This window comes from Emys orbicularis, chromosome 7 (assembly GCF_028017835.1).
Source record: "Emys orbicularis isolate rEmyOrb1 chromosome 7, rEmyOrb1.hap1, whole genome shotgun sequence".
NCBI classification, from domain to species: Eukaryota; Metazoa; Chordata; order Testudines; family Emydidae; genus Emys; species Emys orbicularis.
The window spans coordinates 108,962,459-108,980,634 of NC_088689.1; the positions used below are offsets into that span (position 1 = coordinate 108,962,459).

General features: G+C 47.9%; 1 protein-coding gene across 1 annotated transcript in view; it reads right to left on the minus strand.

Moving 5' to 3' along the window:
* Nucleotides 1–17,236, minus strand: part of PODXL2 (podocalyxin like 2) — a 29,078-nt gene extending 11,842 nt beyond the window's left edge. Inside the window, exons 1-3 of the mRNA XM_065408258.1 lie at nt 17,221–17,236; nt 16,543–16,836; nt 1,305–2,230 (exon numbers count right to left, since the gene is read on the minus strand). Coding sequence (XP_065264330.1) covers nt 1,305–2,230; nt 16,543–16,836; nt 17,221–17,236 — 1,236 coding nt within the window. The remainder of the gene's footprint in view (nt 1–1,304; nt 2,231–16,542; nt 16,837–17,220) is intronic.
* Between the last annotated feature and the right edge of the window lie 940 nt (nt 17,237–18,176).

Genomic DNA, 18,176 nt, shown 5'->3' on the forward strand with positions numbered 1-18,176 from the left:
TTATATCGTCCAAATGGAGCTAGACACTCTGGTAGCTGGATCCGCTGTTTAGGTGGCCTGCATATTATCACAACAGAGACTGCATCCAGAGCCTCACGGTCCTTAAGAAGCAGCTCTGTAGGCAGGCTGAAATGGAGCCCTTTCTCCTCAGCTGAACTCCTAGAAACTGCAGATGGTTTCAAAACTAGACAAAGTCCAGTTCCACAGCCATCAGATGATAATGACTTGGTCACCTCACTCACTACCAGCTTGAGTGGCACTGAAATTGGCTGACCTAGAGGTGAAAAGCTCTGGATCTCTTTCTCCATCTACCCCTTACAGAAAATTTTGCAACACAGGAGAAGCCTCAATAGATCTCAAAGCAGGTGCTACTGCACAGGTACCCTGCAATTACACAACCACCTGTAATTTTACTGTACTGCTACCTTGTAACCTCCACCCCCATCTATCTTGGCACTTATATGGCCTCTATTACCATAATATCTTTGCACCTCACAATCCTATCCTCACAGCATCCCTTTGAGGCAGGGAAGCACTATGGTCTCCATTTTAAAGATGGGGAACTGAGTCACAGAGAGACTAAGTGACTTGACCACGATCAAATGGGATGTTTGTGGAAGAGCAGCTATTGAACAGGTCTCCCACAGTCCAGGCTAGTGCTCTAGCCACTGGACCATCCTTCCTCTGAACCCTCCCTGCAACTCTATTGTATGTCTGTCCTGCAATTCCCTCCCTGCAATTCTCCTGTACTAACCTGCTGACAAAGATCAGTGTACTGCTGCCCTGCTCCACGTGCCCTGCATCTGTCCAGGCACCAACAGTTGCAGCGCAGGTAGCGATGCAGGTACTGGTGATATAGGCACCTCCCAGAGGTGTTTGGGGCCATTCATGCACTTATATTTCCAATAATGCAACCTGAAGAAATATAACTGGACTTGAAAGGAGCTAACTATTAACCCTTTCACTGCTGTTTTCTGCCCAAAGATTACATTAGATATGCATAGACAGCAGGGTAGAAGCAAAACTGTGTGGGAGGGTTTCTTGGTGCATTGACCCCCCCCACACACACACACTCAGTATCTGAGATGTCTCCACAATGTGCCATGAAAGAGGGAACAATCCCCTACAACCTTTAGTGAGGTCATGGGAAAAGTCCCAGCAACTATTTCCACCAGCCTGATGATGGGGCATTTGAAAGCAGGGAGAGGTGAGTATAAGTTAATATCCACACAGCACTGGGAAAAGAAGGGTTAATACCCAAACATATTCCATAATAAGTCCCCCTCCCCCGCACAATGGGCTACCTGTGCTGAGTTCCAGGGCAGTCCTGTTGACAGCACATCCAGGTGGGTGTCCCCGGTCTGTGGCACAAAGCTCCGCTCTGCTGCCATGGTCTCAGTAGCCAGCTTCGTGCCATTCTGAGCAGGAGTTGCAGCTGGCTCGTCAGACCCATCCAAGGAAGCTGCCGAGGAGCTGGCATTTGCGGGGCCATCACCACTACCAGAAACAATCTTGGGATCCTGGGGGCTGCCTCCAGGAGATATTACCTCAGGAGCTTCCTCCGTTTGCTCCATTCCAGTTAGCACTGTGGGCCCCACTTGCTCCCCACCCTCTCGTACTGTGGGCTCAATGAGCTCCCCTCTCACTGGGAGCTCTGTGGTCTCCACTCCAGCTCCCACCAGGGTCTGTGTGGACTCTGCTGTTGCCACGGTCCCTGCTAGCTCCACTCCTACTCCCACTGTAGCCCCAATATTTTCTGAAGTCACCCGGATGGCATGCTCTGCGACATCTTGGGATCCTGCAGTGGTGACCGACAGAATGGAGGACACAGGCAGCAGACTTGGCCCCATGCTGCTCCCTAGGTCAAAGCCCAAAGAAGTATCCTCAGGAACAGAGTCCTCCTCTTGCCTTTCTACAGCTGCCTCAGTCACAACACCCAGTCTGCTGGAGGCTGTGGAGAACAGGAGGGAGAACAAGGAGTCCTCCTGGCCAGCTGCTTCTGAAGATATGTCCTTTGGCCATTGAGTCTGGCTGCTCTGTTGCCCTCCCTTAGAATGGTTTATGGGGAGCAGCCCTTCCTCTTCCTCCAGAGCACCGGAGAAAGGCGTATGTGGGTCAGCCTCCACGGAATCCGATGACGGCGGAAGGGGGGCGGTTTCCCAGTTGTCTTTAACCTGCGTCCTGTTTCCCTTGGGCAGGGCCTTATGAGAGGTGACTGGAAAACTGTAGTCTAAAACAAATCCAAGATGCTTCATGTTAGGAGTCTATCACAAATGATCATGAACGCTGAAAGACTGGGGGATGAAAGCAGAGAGGAGGGAACAAGCCCAGGGTCTATCTACTTAGGGACACAGATGACAGAGGTTGGAGGCCCTATGAGAGTGCCCTGGTGTTTGCCACCAAAGAGGGAAATGGGTTTGTTTAATAGAGTTAAGTTCATATGTTAGCGAGAAGAGTATGATTGGCAGATGCAGCTTGGGCAACAGCAGTGCAAGCTTCCCATGCATTCACCACCAGGCCTGGAGGAACCCTTTTAGGGATGACAGGGGAGTTCAGACTTCACAGCCCCTTCTGTACCAGGCCTCTCCACTGAGCCTGCCAACCCAGGGGCCAATCAGTGCCAGTTCTGTTGGCAGTGTTCATGAGGTGGGTTTGCATGCTCTAGGAACTAAGCTGAGATCCTGCAATTCATTTAATACAGGGGCCCTCAAACAGATACCAGACTGTACCGCCATTTAGCCACTACCAGACTAAGGTGGAAATGATAGAGATTAAGGGGGAAAGGAACGACAGAATGATAGGCCTGATCCTGCTCTCAGTTACACACAGGTAATGCCACTGAAATCTGGATTGACTCGGATGTCACTGAGAGCAGACTCTGGGTCAGGAAAGCATCTCACAGCATAAAATCACCTCACAGATGGTTCCTGGGTTTCCAAACCACCAGGTTATTGAAGAAGCTGTTTAGCCGTAGGGAATAAAGGACAGAAACAGGGACTGAGCTAAATCCACACATCCCCAACCAAAGGCTCACTAACTGCAGCATGGTGCTGTTCTGGAAGGCCAGCATGTGTGGGGTTTTGAGGGGAATCCAGCAGCTTGTGGAATATCAGGGCGAGGGAGCACTAGGCCTCACAGCAGGAAAATCAGACCAGTCAGTGGCTCCTCTTGGAAGCCCAGCAAGGACCTATAAGATGTCCTGGACTGACACAGTAACAGCAAGATCAGCTACTGACAATTGACAGGCCACATGCTCCAGCCACACTCATCCCTGATGCCAATGGAGACCCACCATCCTTATCACGTAGCTGCCAATAACAATGCTGCTGAGTACTGGGCCCCCCTCCTGAATAAGTCCCCTTTCCCCCACGCCTAGCGCAGTGCACGCTGGGAGCCAGAAAGCGGTCTTGCTGCAGCCAGAAAACACCGGCCCTCCCACCTCCCTGGGCTGTGGTTATTCTTCATAAATAAATAAGCGATTGTCCGACATCCCCAAGCCCGTGTTCTTGCCTGGCTGCCAAAGTGGATGCTTCATTAAGCACGGTGGGAGGCAGCCGTCTGGATGCCTTACAGTGCGCGTCCGTGAGAGGAGCCTCCGAATGACACCCGTCCCCAAACCGCCGCTTACTGCTGCTGTGTCTGGAGCTCAGTTGGGGGGTGAGAGCGGGGGTGGGGAGAGTGTGTTGTCAGCAAGAGTCGCTTGGATACTCCATAGCAGGTAAACCTCTCCATGCTGCCAGAGCAACTCATCGGTCTCAACCCCCATAGTCCCAAAGCAGGAAGCAAGTTGATCCTTTCACCCCTAACGGTGACCACAAACGTGTCACAGACAAATTCCTACCCAGCTGGTGGTTGATTTACATGACTCTCCCACATCAGTAGCTTTATATTAAAATCAGCCCCCAGCTCTCCCTAAGGCTGCTTTATATGCCTGTGATGGCTGTGACAGGGAGCTGGTGACTTTCTACTGATGCTTTCCTTCAAAGTGAAACCGGAGCCTGTCAAGCTCCTCCAGGGTGCTGTTAACTGGGCTCCCATGGGGCCTCTCCCACCTCTGGCCCCAAACGGGGCACCGGGATCTATTGTCACTTGGGCCACCTGGGGCTCTTAGGCTCAATCCGAGCTCTGAAGGGCATATGGCATAAATCCATGTTACTGGGCAAGTGCCTCTTCACTAGCAAACGTGCTCTAAAACCCCTGAAACGGGATCGATAGTCTCAAGAGTTCCAAGGGCCAAAGGAGACAGTTGCCACCTGAAGCTCTCCACCACCGCTCTTTGGCTAGCAAAGAGGTTATGCCCTGTCATCCAAGGTGGCTGCAAAAGCAGTGAGCTAATGCCCAGGCAGAGAAAACCTCTCCCTGGCTGCAGTCTGGCACCAGCCTTTCCAAGTGCCCTGTCGTCATCCTCCTGTCTGAAGATATGCAGCAGCCACTGCCTCACTAGCCAGAGGCTGGTTAATGGCAGGAATGACCATGGGATTGAGAACAGGAGTACTTGTGGCACCTTAGAGACTAACAAATTTATTAGAGCATAAGCTTTCGTGGGCTACAACCCACTTCTTCGGATGCATATAGAGTGAAAAACCTCATGGGATGCATATAGAGTGAAATCCCTCATGGGATTGAGGGCACTAGGCGGGGGAGAACTAGCGCACCTCACCAGGCTCTCGGGCTTCCGCTTCCATTGAAACGCTTGGCATTTGCATTTCATACAGTAGCCCCATTGAGAACTGTAGGAATTGCGCCTGCACAGATGCACTATGAGTGTGGAGGGGAGGACTGGTCTCCCCCGAAGCGTAAGGCATTGGGCACTGTCAGAGATGGGACACTGGACTACGAAGACACGCAGCAGGAAAGCAGGCAGATTCCTTGCACAGGGCTGGAACTGGCCAAGTAGCAAGCAAGAGCACTATTCCCTGACAGCTGGAAACCCTCCTGGCACATCAGCCTCCCTTGAAACCTGCAACTGACCTTTTCTTAAACTGTTAGAGCACCTGGGAATTAGCCAGTTCCCTAAGGGTTAAACCTCCCACCTGAGTCAGCCTGCCTGCTATCCTCTGAACAGAGAGCACTCAGGGTGAGCGAGCCCTCAGGGAAGCTGATGGATTGCAGCCTCCTGTCTCACCACCGAGATCAAAGCTGAGAGAGAACTGATCCTGCACCTCCCAGCAGGCTCCTGTTTACAGGGCAGCCTACAACTGAAACCTGAGCTGCTTCTCTCCAGCAGTGAGTCAGTGAGATGGAAGCAGAGGCAGGAGTCCTCAGGCTCAGTGCTAATCAATTTAACATTTCCACTCCCCACCAGCACCACCTCCCTGCACACTAAGCCCAGGGTCCTACTACATGTCTGGCCCAGCAAGAACCTGGCATGGATTAAAACCTAAATGTCCCTAAAATCCTGCAAAGAACTCTGTTCTACCAGTTACTTTACAGATGAGCAAAATTCAGATCTGGCCTTGGACTGCCCCTAAGTTCAGGGGTTTTTAGATCTGGCAGGCACTGGTTTTGCCCATTATAAAGATATTTGCAGAATCCAGATCCCAATCGGGATTCAGACACCTCCAGAGTTCAGGGATCTGGAGTGATGGTTCAGCCTCTCTAGTTAGTGTACATCAGGACCTAGATCTTCAAAAACAACTATTGATTTTAAGTTCCCCACCTGAAGCACTTCAAAGGAGTCTGATTTTTTAGAGGGCAGGTGTCCAGCACTTTCTGAACATCTAGACTTGATTTTAACAAATAGGGAGGAACTCGTTGAGAATTTGAAAGTAGAAGGCAGCTTGGGTGAAAGTGATCATGAAATCATAGAGTTCACAATTCTAAGGAAGGGTAGAAGGGAGTACAGCAAAATAGAGACAATGGATTTCAGGAAGGCGGATTTTGGTAAACTCAGAGCTGATAGGTAAGGTTCCATGGGAATCAAAACTGAGGGGAAAAACAACTGAGGAGAGTTGGCAGTTTTTCAAAGGGATACTATTAAGGGCCCAAAAGCAAGCTATTCCGCTGAGTAGGAAAGATAGGAAATGTGGCAAAAGACCTCCTTGGCTTAACCACGAGATCTTGCATGATCTAAAAAATAAAAAGGAGTCATATAAAAAATGGAAACTAGGACAGATTACAAAGGATGAATATAGACAAACAGCACAGGAATGCAGGGGCAAGATTAGAAAGGCAAAGGCATAAAATGAACTCAAACTGGCTACGGGAATAAGGGGAAACAAGAAGTTTTTTTATCAATACATTAGAAGCAAGAGGAAGACCAAGGACAGGGTAGGCCCACTGCTCAGTGAGGAGGGAGATACAGTAACAGGAAACTTGGAAATGGCAGAGATGCTTAATGACTTCTTTGTTTCGGTCTTCACTGAGAAGTCTGAAGGAATGACTAACATAGTGAATGCTAATGGGAAGGGGGTATGTTTAGAAGATAAAATAAAAAAAGAACAAGTTAAAAATCATTTAGAAAAGTTAGATGTCTGCAAGTCACCAGGGCCTGATGAAATGCATCCTAGAATACTCGAGGAGGTATCTGAGCCTCTAGCTATTATCTTTGGAAAATCATGGGAGACAGGAGAGATTCCAGAAGACTGGAAAAGGGCAAATATAGTGCCCATCTATAAAAAGGGAAATAAAAACGACCCAGGAAACTACAGACCAGTTAGTTTAACTTCTGTGCCAGGGAAGATAATGGAGCAAGTAATTAAGGAAATCATCTGCAAACACTTGGAAGGTGGTAAGGTGATAGGGAATAGCCAGCATGGATTTGTAAAGAACAAATCATGTCAAACCAATCTGATCGCTTTCTTTGATAGGATAACGAGTCTTGTGGATAAGGGAGAAGCGGTGGATGTGGTATACCTAGACTTTAGTAAGGCATTTGATATGGTCTCGCATGATATTCTTATCGATAAACTAGGCAAATACAACTTAGATGGGGCTACTATAAGGTGGGTGCATAACTGGCTGGATAACCGTACTCAAAGAGTAGTTATTAATGGTTCCCAATCCTGCTGGAAAGGTATAAGAAGTGGGGTTCTGCAGGGGTCTGTTTTGGGACCGGCTCTGTTCAATATCTTCATCAACAACTTAGATATTGGCATAGAAAGTACGCTTATTAAGTTTGCAGATGATACCAAATTGGGAGGGATTGCAACTGCTTTGGAGGATAGGGTCATAATTCAAAATGATCTGGACAAATTGGAGAAATGGTCTGGGGTAAACAGGATGAAGTTTAACAAATACAAATGCAAAGTGCTCCACTTAGGAAGGAACAATCAGTTTCACACATACAGAATGGGAAGAGACTGTCTAGGAAGGAGTACGGCAGAAAGGGATCTAGGGGTGTCATAACTATAAAGGGAAGGGTAACAGCTCTCCTGTGTACAGTACTATAAAACCCCTCCTGGCCAGAGACTCCAAAATCCTTTTACCTGTAAAGGGTTAAGAAGCTCGGGTAACCTGGCTGACACCTGACCCAAAGGACCAATAAGGGGACAAGATACTTTCAAATCTTGGGGGGGGGGGGGGGGGAAGGCTTTTGTTTGTGCTCTTTGTTTTGGTTGTTGTTCACTCTTGGGACTGAGAGGGACCAGACATCAATCCAGGTTCTCCACATATTTCTAAACAAGTCTCTCATATTTCAAACTTGTAAGTAAACTGCCAGGCAAGGCAGGTTAGTTTTCCTTTGTTTTCTCAACCTGTAAATGTACCTTTTACTAGAGTGTTTATCTCTGTTTGCTGTATTTTGAACCTGAGGCTAGAGGGGATCCTCTGAGCTCTTTAAGTTTGATTACCCTGTAAAGTTATTTTCCATACTGATTTTACAGAGATGATTTTTACCTTTTTCTTTAATTAAAAGCCTTCTTTTTAAGAACCTGATTGATTTTTCCTTATTTTTAGATCCAAGGGGGTTGGATCTGTATTCACCAGGAGTTGGTGGAAGGAAGGAGGGGGGATGGTTAATTTCTCCTTGTTTTAAGATCCAAGGGGGTTGGAACTGTATTCACCAGGAGTTGGTGGAAGGAAGGAGGGGGGATGGTTAATTTCTCCTTGTTTTAAGATCCAAGGGGTTTGGATCTGTATTCACCAGGAAATTGGTGAATGTCTCTCAAGGCTACCCAGGGAAGGGAATTAGCTTTGGGATGGTGGCAGCGGACCAGATCTAAGCTGGTAGTTAAGCTTAGAAGTTTTCATGCAGGCCCCCACATTTGTACCCTAAAGTTCAAAGTGGGGAAACAACCACACATACAGAATGGGAAGAGACTGTCTAGGAAGGAGTACGGCAGAAAGGGATCTAGGGGTTATAGTGGACCACAAGCTAAATATGAGTCAACAGTGTGGTGCTGTTGCAAAAAAAGCAAACATGATTCTGGGATGCATTGACAGGTGTGTTGTGAGCAAGACACGAGAAGTCATTCTTCCGCTCTACTCTGCGCTGGTTAGGCCTCAACTGGAGTATTGTGTCCAGTTCTGGGCACCGCATTTCAAGAAAGATGTGGAGAAATTGGAGAGGGTCCAGAGAAGAGCAACAAAAATGATTAAAGGACTTGAGAACATGACCTATGAAGGAAGGCTGAAAGAATTGGGTTTGTTTAGTTTGGAAAAGAGAAGACTGAGAGGGGACATGATAGCAGTTCTCAGGTATCTAAAAGGGTGTCATAAGGAGGAGGGAGAAAACTTGTTCACCTTAGCCTCTAAGGATAGAACAAGAAGCAATGCGCTTAAACTGCAGCAAGGGAGGTTTAGGTTGGACATTAGGAAAAAGTTCCTAACTGTCAGGGTGGTTAAACACTGCAATAAACTACCTAGGGAGGTTGTGGAATCTCCATCTCTGGAGCTATTTAAGAGTAGGTTAGATAAATGTCTATCCGGGATGGTCTAGACAGTATTTGGTCCTGCCATGAGGGCAGGGGACTGGACTGGATGACCTCTCGAGGTCCCTTCCAGTCCTAGAATCTATGAATCTATTAATTAGGTCCCTGTAAGGCACCTCAAGCTGAGACTCAAGATCACCTTCTCTTGTAGTCTGAGTCACAGAACTTGGATTCAATAGAACTGTCAGGTGATATCTTGTCCACCTCCCCAGTGTGCCGAGCTGCTAGACTGCCCCTGCCCCCGCCAGAGTACTACTGAGATTTCTACAGTAACTGCATCCTGTCACCCTGCATCATGGAATATGAAGTCCAGATTGACTCAAGTTACTTGCACTCGCCCTGGCGAGGAGGTGCTGGGTATTATGTTAACAGGATGGGTATTAGGTAGCTGGCTGCAATGCCAGATTCGTCAGGCTGGTTTATGAGTGGATCATATTTCAACAGGGAAGTGGAGACCTGTTTATGGAATAGAAGGATGCAAGAGAGAGGGGAAGAGAAGAGGTCAGAAGTGAGCAAGCTGCAGTCTCATCATTAACCCCTTCACAGCTAGATCTCCGTTCTACCGACTGTGCTGCTCTGCTCTATGGGCATTCCATTGAAGTCGGTGGTAGATTAGATCAGACCTGGGTACATATGGGCCATGTTCAAAGATGAGTTTTTCCTTGTGGAAGGATCTACTACATTTACCAGTAATGAAGATTTAAGAGACAGTAGAGCAGCACAGCAGGGTGAGTGACAGAAAAAGGCAGCAGCCCAGAAGCCTGCTGGTTTTCAGCCTGCATGGGACCCCCCACCTGTATCCCAGAGGAGAACGGCACAAGAGGACAGCATGTGGAGTGGTCTGCAACTCCAGTATGAGGATGCTAACATCTCCAGGTAGCAGGACTTACCCAGTCTGGCTTGGGGCCCTGCTGCTGCCTCAATTTCACCTTCTTCCCCAGTTAAGAAAGCTTCACACAGCAGGTGCTTTCTCAGTCACTCTCCCCTTTTAGGAGTTTGGTTTATTTTGCTGAAACTTTTTACTAGGGCAAGGTTACAATACAACATTAACACACTACACCGTACATCACTTGTTCAGAATCAGGTTAATATTCAAAGAACCTGGCTAAAGATTCTGGCTTGCTGGCTGGGGAGCCCTGAGTATGCTAGAAAGGGTGACCCCATTTCCAAATCCCCGTCCTCTTTTTGGCACTTCTCTTGTGTATGTACTTGGTGTGAATGCTTTTCCATTACAAGAAAGGAGTCTGGTTTATTACCGAAATTCAAAACACAAGATTTCTCTGCCCAGTCTTCCTAACTGGCTCCCACCCTTGACAGAGGAATCTTCCCTGCTTAAGGGTCCCAGTTTTGATCACTGCTGAGGACCATCAGGTCTTTATACATGCAGCTGTGGTTCATTACAGGGCATATGGCACTTTAAAAAACCCTTTCTAATTTCCCACGTATTCCCTGCTTAACAGAGACCATTCCTAGAGAGAGAAGATGCTGGGGTAACAGGAGAGACAGGCTGGACACTGTATTACAATTATAAATTCCAACTAAACAATCAGTGAATTAAGGTCTTTCCCACCTCATCGCCCTTTTATTAAGAGCCCCCTTTCTCCTGAGAGCATTAATTGCCCTCCGCCACAGCTATCCCCTCCTCTCCCCTCCAGGCACCAGGCTCATTGAAATGAGCCACCTCCCGTTCCAGACTGACAGCAAATCTACAGTTCTTAATCCCATCTTCAGCCAAGGCATTAATGCAATGAAGCACCTGGTAAAGACCATGTGTAAGAGGCTTAGCGCTGAACAGCCTCCTGCCTGCACTCAGCTCCGGGATGCCGCTTGTTTACGTCCTGGTTTAACGTACGCTAACATGTTAAGCGACCCTTCTCGGAACAGATTTTGCCGCTCGGCAGCCGGGGAGCACAGAGCTGTCCCTGAGCCAGAAGGTTGGGTTGGCCCAAACTGGAGCCTTGGTGGGAGAGGAACAAACGGGGTAAGTGGAGGATTTTAGAGGCCTACACTTCCCACCACCGGGGAAAAAATCAACAGGAAGGGCAGTGGGACTGATTCTGATTGAGCCTAAGAAGAACATATCGATTTGTGATCCAGGCAGACACACCAGGGATGGATATGACCCAGTGCAACTCTACTGGTGTCAATGAAGTCAGAGAGGTCAGTGGGGTTACACCAGGGATGGAGCTGAAGCCTTTTTTTTTAAAGCAGACCCCATTCTTCTTTCTCTTAAGTTAGCGAGGAAACCCCATTGCTTGCCATGGAGATGCAATGCCTTAGGAGGAAACAGGAGGGGATAGAAGTCATTTGGGACCCTGCTGCAAGTGCCTGCAGGAGTCACTCAATCCAATTTTACTGCAAAGGAGAAATGAAAAAGTCAAACCCAAACGACAATTTGAACAGCTTTCCTCATGAGCTTTGGGGATACCAGGTCATCTAGCATTAACCTGACCAATGGAGGTGACCAGGAGGCAGTTGAGGACATCTGGGGAGGGAGGCCATGCCTCCTGGTCCTTTAGTCTGCAACATGCTGTCATAATTCAGAGCAACTGCGCCTGTGCTCCTCTCTGTGGTCCAGCAAGGGCAACCACTCTAGGCTTCCAGCTTCTCTGCCATCACCTGTCTTGGGCAGAGACCTGCATCTCTCCCTCCTGATCACAGTTTTTCCAAGCAGCACAATTCTCTGCGAAACTGTGCATTCCCCTGCAAGTCAAACTGCCTAAGCAGGTCTGCTTTGCTTTCTCCTCAGAGGCAATAAGCAGCATAATTGCCCACATTTAGAAGGTACCACACAGCCCTTTCTAAGCAAGCACATTTATTCATAAGGTAAAAGCATTATATATTAAAACAATAAAAGAACCTACATGAATACTAATAAGCTTACCAGAGGTCACCCCCCAACTCCAAGATGGGCTCTGGGAGGTGATCAGTCCTTCAAGCCCCACCCAGGGTTTTTTCTGTGGTTACAAGTTCATAACACCTTTTGCTCAGAACAAGAACACCCATGCATCTGTGAGTTGCTCCTTCATACAATTGGAGTCTTTGATCTTGGGACCCCGGGAACAGATGATGAGCAGACAATGGATTTCTCCTCAGGGTCCGGAAGTGGGACTTTGCCTTCCTCTCCTCTCAAGTATGTTGTAGGAAACCCACTCAACTAAAAGTTCATTCTCATCTGGCATATTGTTTAAAAGAGTCCTTTGAAGCTCATAACACTTCCCAGGGTTACATTAGTCATGCCTCCACCCTAGAGACATTACACACAATCCTACAATAATACAGAAACATTTGCATTTTTAATACAATGAACTCATAAAACACTTAATCTTAGTTCAATAGGGTTTGTCCAGGACATTACAGGAAATTGTCGTATATACACATGCCATGTGGAACACAGCACAGTCCATTCACCTCCCCATGCTTACAACAGGAGCAAATCAATACTGTGCTTTGCTGCTGACATCAAGAAGGAAGCTCCAACATTACAGGGGCTCCTCCTCCCTCGTCTATCTTTCTGACTTGAGCACTAGCCCTGCCCTGACTCTTCCTCCACTGGTCCCTCCTTGTATGCTAACATCTGCTCTCCTTAAGTAATCCACCCCAGGGGTGATCTGCCTCCAAGTCTCTGCTCTGGTCCTTGGTCAGCCCTGCAATGTGACTCTCACGCACAGCACTGACTTCTTCTTCCCTGGGCCAGAGTATCAGCTGCATTCAGAAACAAAGACAGAGAAAAAGGCCAAGCACATCATCCTCGAGGGAGAGTTTTAAACTTCAAAGGTCAGATCCTGTTCCCATTGAAGTCAGTGACCGAAGTGCCAATAACTTTAGGCCTTGGGTGTACTCATCCTCTGGCTGGGATGCTATATGTTCTACTGCATATACATATCAGTCACCCTAATATCATAGGAAGACCCCAATGCTTCCCAAGACATTCAGAATCATTTAATCACGCCTTGGAGACCAATTTACAGCCACCATTCCAGCAGGAAGAGACTCATTCTGCATTTGGGAGAAGCAGGAAACTCTGGACTCAGTCTCCAAACACCCTGCGTTGAAATATTCCCCAGTCCTCAGTGAGGCACTGATATATTACAAATTCTCTTTACTTTTTTCTGCACATCCTCTGTGGGGTTTTCAAACTAAGTCAGATAATTAGCGCTGGCCCTCACACACACACACGCATATGCAATGAAATACCTTCACACTGATCCATGCCCCTGCACTAGCCCCCAGACACCTCTGTGCTCCCCAGCGTACCTGCCAACCCACTAAGCAAAGGCTAAAGGGGTGACACTTTTGGTGCTGTGGGCTGAGACTCCAGCCACTGCAGGGCTGCTGCAATGGTGTAAATCCTAAACCCCATCTCATGCACAGCCCAACAGGCAAGGGCACGGATGTTGCTCCACTGTGCAGGAAGGCTGGATTCAGAGAAATCATGCCCCCTTCCCCACCCCCCGTGCTCTGCAGGCCATTTGCCTCAATGCATGTACGTGGAGGGGGTTTTGAAAGCAGGGCAAGGAAGAGTTAGGGGCACGCCTAATGGGTCCACAAATATGTGAATCTGCCAGTCAAACCCTCCTGTGCAATTGCTCCAGTCGTAGCTGTACAGCAACTCAGCTGCCACTCCTTGTCCTAAGGAAAAAGCATTCCAACGCCCACCTTGACCACCACAGAAACCCCTGTGCCAAGCCCCATGAATTTATCTTGTAGAGTCGAATACTGAGTAACTGATGGGTAATGGATGTGCATATATAGAAAACACAGGGGGGTGCCAATGGGCTAGTGTGGAGGACTGTGTATTTCAATGCACAGTCATGGAGGAGGAGCATGGATAAAATGGATACAAATCCAAGACAGTATGAGACAAATCCTGAGGTCCTTACTCAGGCAGGGACCCACTGAAGCCGATGTAAATATATTGGGGTATGGCATGAAGATTTTATCAGCAGGAGCGTGTTACTCAGGAGAGACAAAGCCACAAGCTGAGTGATGCCAGCCGTCCCAAACAAGTACCAGGTGTTCTCTACATGTCACGTGTTTGCCACGAAAAGCACACATATTTTAGGAAAGTTTGAGAACATTACAAAGAAATGTATTGGGATTACATTTTGTATCCCCCACCTGCAAAGCCACAAAAAGGCTGAGCTGAGTCCAAGTCTACAGACTTCAGAGGGAAAAAATTAACACAGCTTTGAAATCTTTAGAAATCTCACCTATATCAGACTGTTAATTTGAGGCCCAATATCTTTACACTTTACAGTGAAAGAAGCAAATGTTATGTGTCCTGTTACAAAGCTGGGAATCATTCCTTTCAAATAGTATCTCTGACCCATTTCTAGCCTTGATTGATACTAGACCTCAGACCAGTCACTGCTCCAGAAATGGGCCTTACTCCACTGTAATTTTGGGAGGAAATTTTACATTTGGTGAATGAAACAAACATTTCTCTGGCAGGTTGGTTTAAAAAAACAATAACAATCCATCACTCATGGGTTGGTATGTTAGAAGTAACATAATAAATGCAATTGGTTACACAGTTCCATAGGGAATCACATGGCACTTCCATCACACATGTGGCATGTATATCATAGACTTGTAGGCCAAGTGTGATTGGGGAAAGCTTTCCGTTTTAGGGACGCTATTACTATATCCTTTATTATGAAATGACACACGCCAGGTTTCTAATTAAATTTTAAATAGAAAAGAGTCCCGAGCTGTTGAATAATTCAAGGAGTTGTATTAACTGAGGTTCTGAGATGCGAGCTGCACAGAGCAGTGGCTGGCAGAAGGCCAGCCCTCAGAAGTACTGCAGCTGTTTGGTGGTGAGTCGATAAGGACGTGTGTGTGTAAAGGAGAGCAAAGAGAGAGCATGTGAGAGACTCTGTGTGCGAGAGTGGGAAGAGGCGGGTGTGCTCTGCATGATGAGTGTGTGCATGGGATGTGGCTGTTTTTGGTGCTCTGTGTTTATTGCTGTTAATGTGCAAGTGTGATGAGGAGGTGAGATTCTTTGGCTAGATATACAAGCCAATGGGGGTGTGAGGGGTATGTGTGTGTGTGTGAAGCTATTGTGCATGCTTACACATGTGTGAAAGTGCTTCTGAGTGACGACGAAGCGTGTTCTCTATACATGTGAGAGGCTGGGGGCTGAGCATACAAGAGATGGGGCGGTGGAGTGTAAACTTTTGTGTACCTCACCATGAGCACAAGTGCCTGAGGAGCATCTGCATGATCCATGAGTGTCAGAGGGGGAGTGTACATGTACAGTGTGTGATGTGTAGGAGTGCCTGTGACTCTGTGTGTGTCACCATGTGTGAGACTAGGATGTGTACAGAGCACAATTAGTGACCATGGTGATTTCAAGTCCTAAGACAATGACATCCATGCCCCAAGGAGCATAGAGTCTAGTACAGTGCATGCAAGAGCAAGAGTATGAGCACGTGTGTGTACTGGCAAAAATGTGTTGTACTACTGTAAATTAGATTGCTGCTGGTGCTTGCTCCACCCTCATCCCAGTAGAAGCGCACGTCTTTTTAAGGTCAGAGGAATCAGTGCAAAGAGAAGACTAGAAAGACTTCAGCTTTCTAATTCCAGACCTCAATCAAGCCAGGAAAGTGCCTACTGAGAAAGAGTTGACGACACAGGATGTGGTGGGGGGCTGAAGGTCAGTCTCCTGCACTGTATTTAAACATACCCAGCCTGGAATTTAGAGCAGGATCATGTGGGATAATCTCATAAGCTATAGGAAAGCCTGCAAAACACTCCCCCTCCCTATCCCGTCCCTCTCCCAGTGGGCGTCTCAAAAGTTAAGTCATCTTCTGCTAAGAAGCTCAGGGAGATTGAGGAGGGGGCTAAAGCAGGAGCCATATTTACATAGACAAACACAGGCAGGTTAGTTTCAACTTGATTTTTGTAAAGTCAACAGAGAGGAAGCTCAGCTTGGATGCAGCAGTGGGTTCCAGTGGGCCTGGGAGGAAGGGAGGGGCGTGTATAGATTTATGTTCTCCAGGGGAGGCTCAGCCCAGGCACAGCAGTGGGTTCCAGTGGGTCTGGTATGGGGGGAAGTGGGAGAGACTGTGTATATTACATTCTCCAGAGGAACTTCAGCTCAGACATGGCACCCAGTTACAGTCAGAGGGTCCTTGCTTTTTGTCCCAGTTTTCCAGCTAGCCTGACAGGCTGCCCAAGAAAGTTGGTTGAGTTACTTGACAGGACACAGCCAGCCCATACTCTGGCCAAACTACTACTGAAGTCAAGGCTTAGAATTGGGCCTAGTGAGTTCAGCTGGGACTCAAACCCAGGGCCCTGCCTGGATTCCTCAAGGCTTATGCTCAGAGGACTAGATTGCACTTAGTTTAGTTCACAGTGGCAAGGGAAAAGAGAGAAAAGTGGTTGAAGGGAGAATAAGAGGACAGAGACAGAAAGGGGGAGATGAGGTGAGCAAGAGACAGAGGTAAAAGTGATTCTTTCCTCAGCTTGTGAATAATGATCCAGATGTACCCAGTTTTTTAATATCCGCCCGTGCCCAGGGTTCCCTAGGGACACATCAGATACTGAGGTGAGATAACAGAGTTGATGCTTAATCCCAGCTCCTCTTAGCAAGAATCATGTCAAGGGAAGAGAACAGAGTCTCCCCCGGAGGAAGGAAGGGAAGAAAGGGATAAAAATAACCTACCTGTTGCTGGTCCCAGATCCAGGCTGGAATCATTGAGATCTCCCCCATCTTCCCAGAAGTACTGGGGGGGCTGTAGGATCTTGGACTCCTCATTCTCCTCACTAGCAAAGCCTGATCCCGCGGAGGCATGCAGGGCACTGAGGACGGGGTCAGGCTCCGTGGCCTCCAGGTTGCTTTGCTCGCTGGAATCCAGTAGCTCCAGATGGGACATCATTGTAAACTCCACCAAGGAGGTTGAGGTGAGACCCTCAGCGGTGGGCTCCTCTGATGAAACAAGGCAGAGGCACAAGGTCCCTACACAATGACAGGGAGACCCATGTCAGAATAACAGAGTGAGAGGCAGTAGTGGGAACTGATGAAATGAGACACAGGGGTTTTGATCTTGCCACAGGTTCTGTTGCTCCAGGCACAGCTGTACTGGGTCAGACCAACAAGACCATCTAACCCAGTAACCTGCCTCCTGTCAAACCAGATCAGCCCATCTAGCTTCCTGATGCAGTCTCTGAAATAGCCCCCTCTTCCCCCTCAGGCTGAGGGCACTGTTAGCTTAGGACAAAAACAATCATGGCTGTTTAAGAAACATACACAAGAAGCTACACAGATACAAGTTCACCTCCGGACTCAGCTAGTGTAGAGCAGTGTCACTCTGCTGAGGTCAGTGGTGCCCCAGGCACTTACCCCAGCACAGCTCCATGGACTTCAAGGGAACTAGGCCGATCTACCTCAGCTGAGGATCTGGCCCCACTGAATTTATCAGACGCAATGTGGCTGGGGCCAAAGTTGCCTGACTGCAGTGGACCCAAAGAAGACTGTGTGGCTCAAAAGCTTGTCTCTTTCACCAACAGACATTGGTCCAATAACAGATATTACCTCGCCCACCTTGTCTCTCCAATATCCTGGGACCAACATGGCTACGACTACACTGCATGAATGCAGTGGCAACATTTAAAATCCTCAGCCCATAAGAAGGCTCATGTTCTGGGAGCTTGTGTGTTTGGTTTTTCTACATTCGTTTTAAGTCAGATTTATGCTAAATGACAAATAAGCAGAGAAGGGATAAAAATGCAACGCAGTTTCTCTTGGGCCAATGGATCTGAAGAGAGGCTGATGCAGCCATCAAGTTCAGAGCCCCATGTGGTGGTTGTCCGATAACCTAGACAGGTTGGAAACATAAGCTAGATTGCTTCTGCAGTCCTACCCATTTTCTAAATAATACCACCATATGTTACATCCCTAGAGGGTCCTCTGTCTCAAAGGGCTTCCCATGCTGCACAGAGACAGCACCTCTGAAATGCACCACCTCTAGGGCAGGTTGCGTCACCACTTTGAACAGCGGGAGGGAACAGTTTATCCAAAGGCTCCAACTTAAGCCAGGGCATCTTGGTGCATGTTACAGAGACTGACAGTTTTAAGAGCTTCCCTCAACTGCACAAAGCTCAGTTATGTATGAGAAGGATGAATGGCTGAGCTGACCCAGGCAGTGTTGAACCTGTGGTTCTAGACATTACCAACCTGGGGCTTCCCTCGAGAGGGTGGCTTAGCAGGGTAACAGTTCTGTTAATGCATTCACTTACTGCCCAGCCCCACCAAAGTGTGCCCCTGCCTGCTCTTTATTAAGCACAGAAGCATCTTCG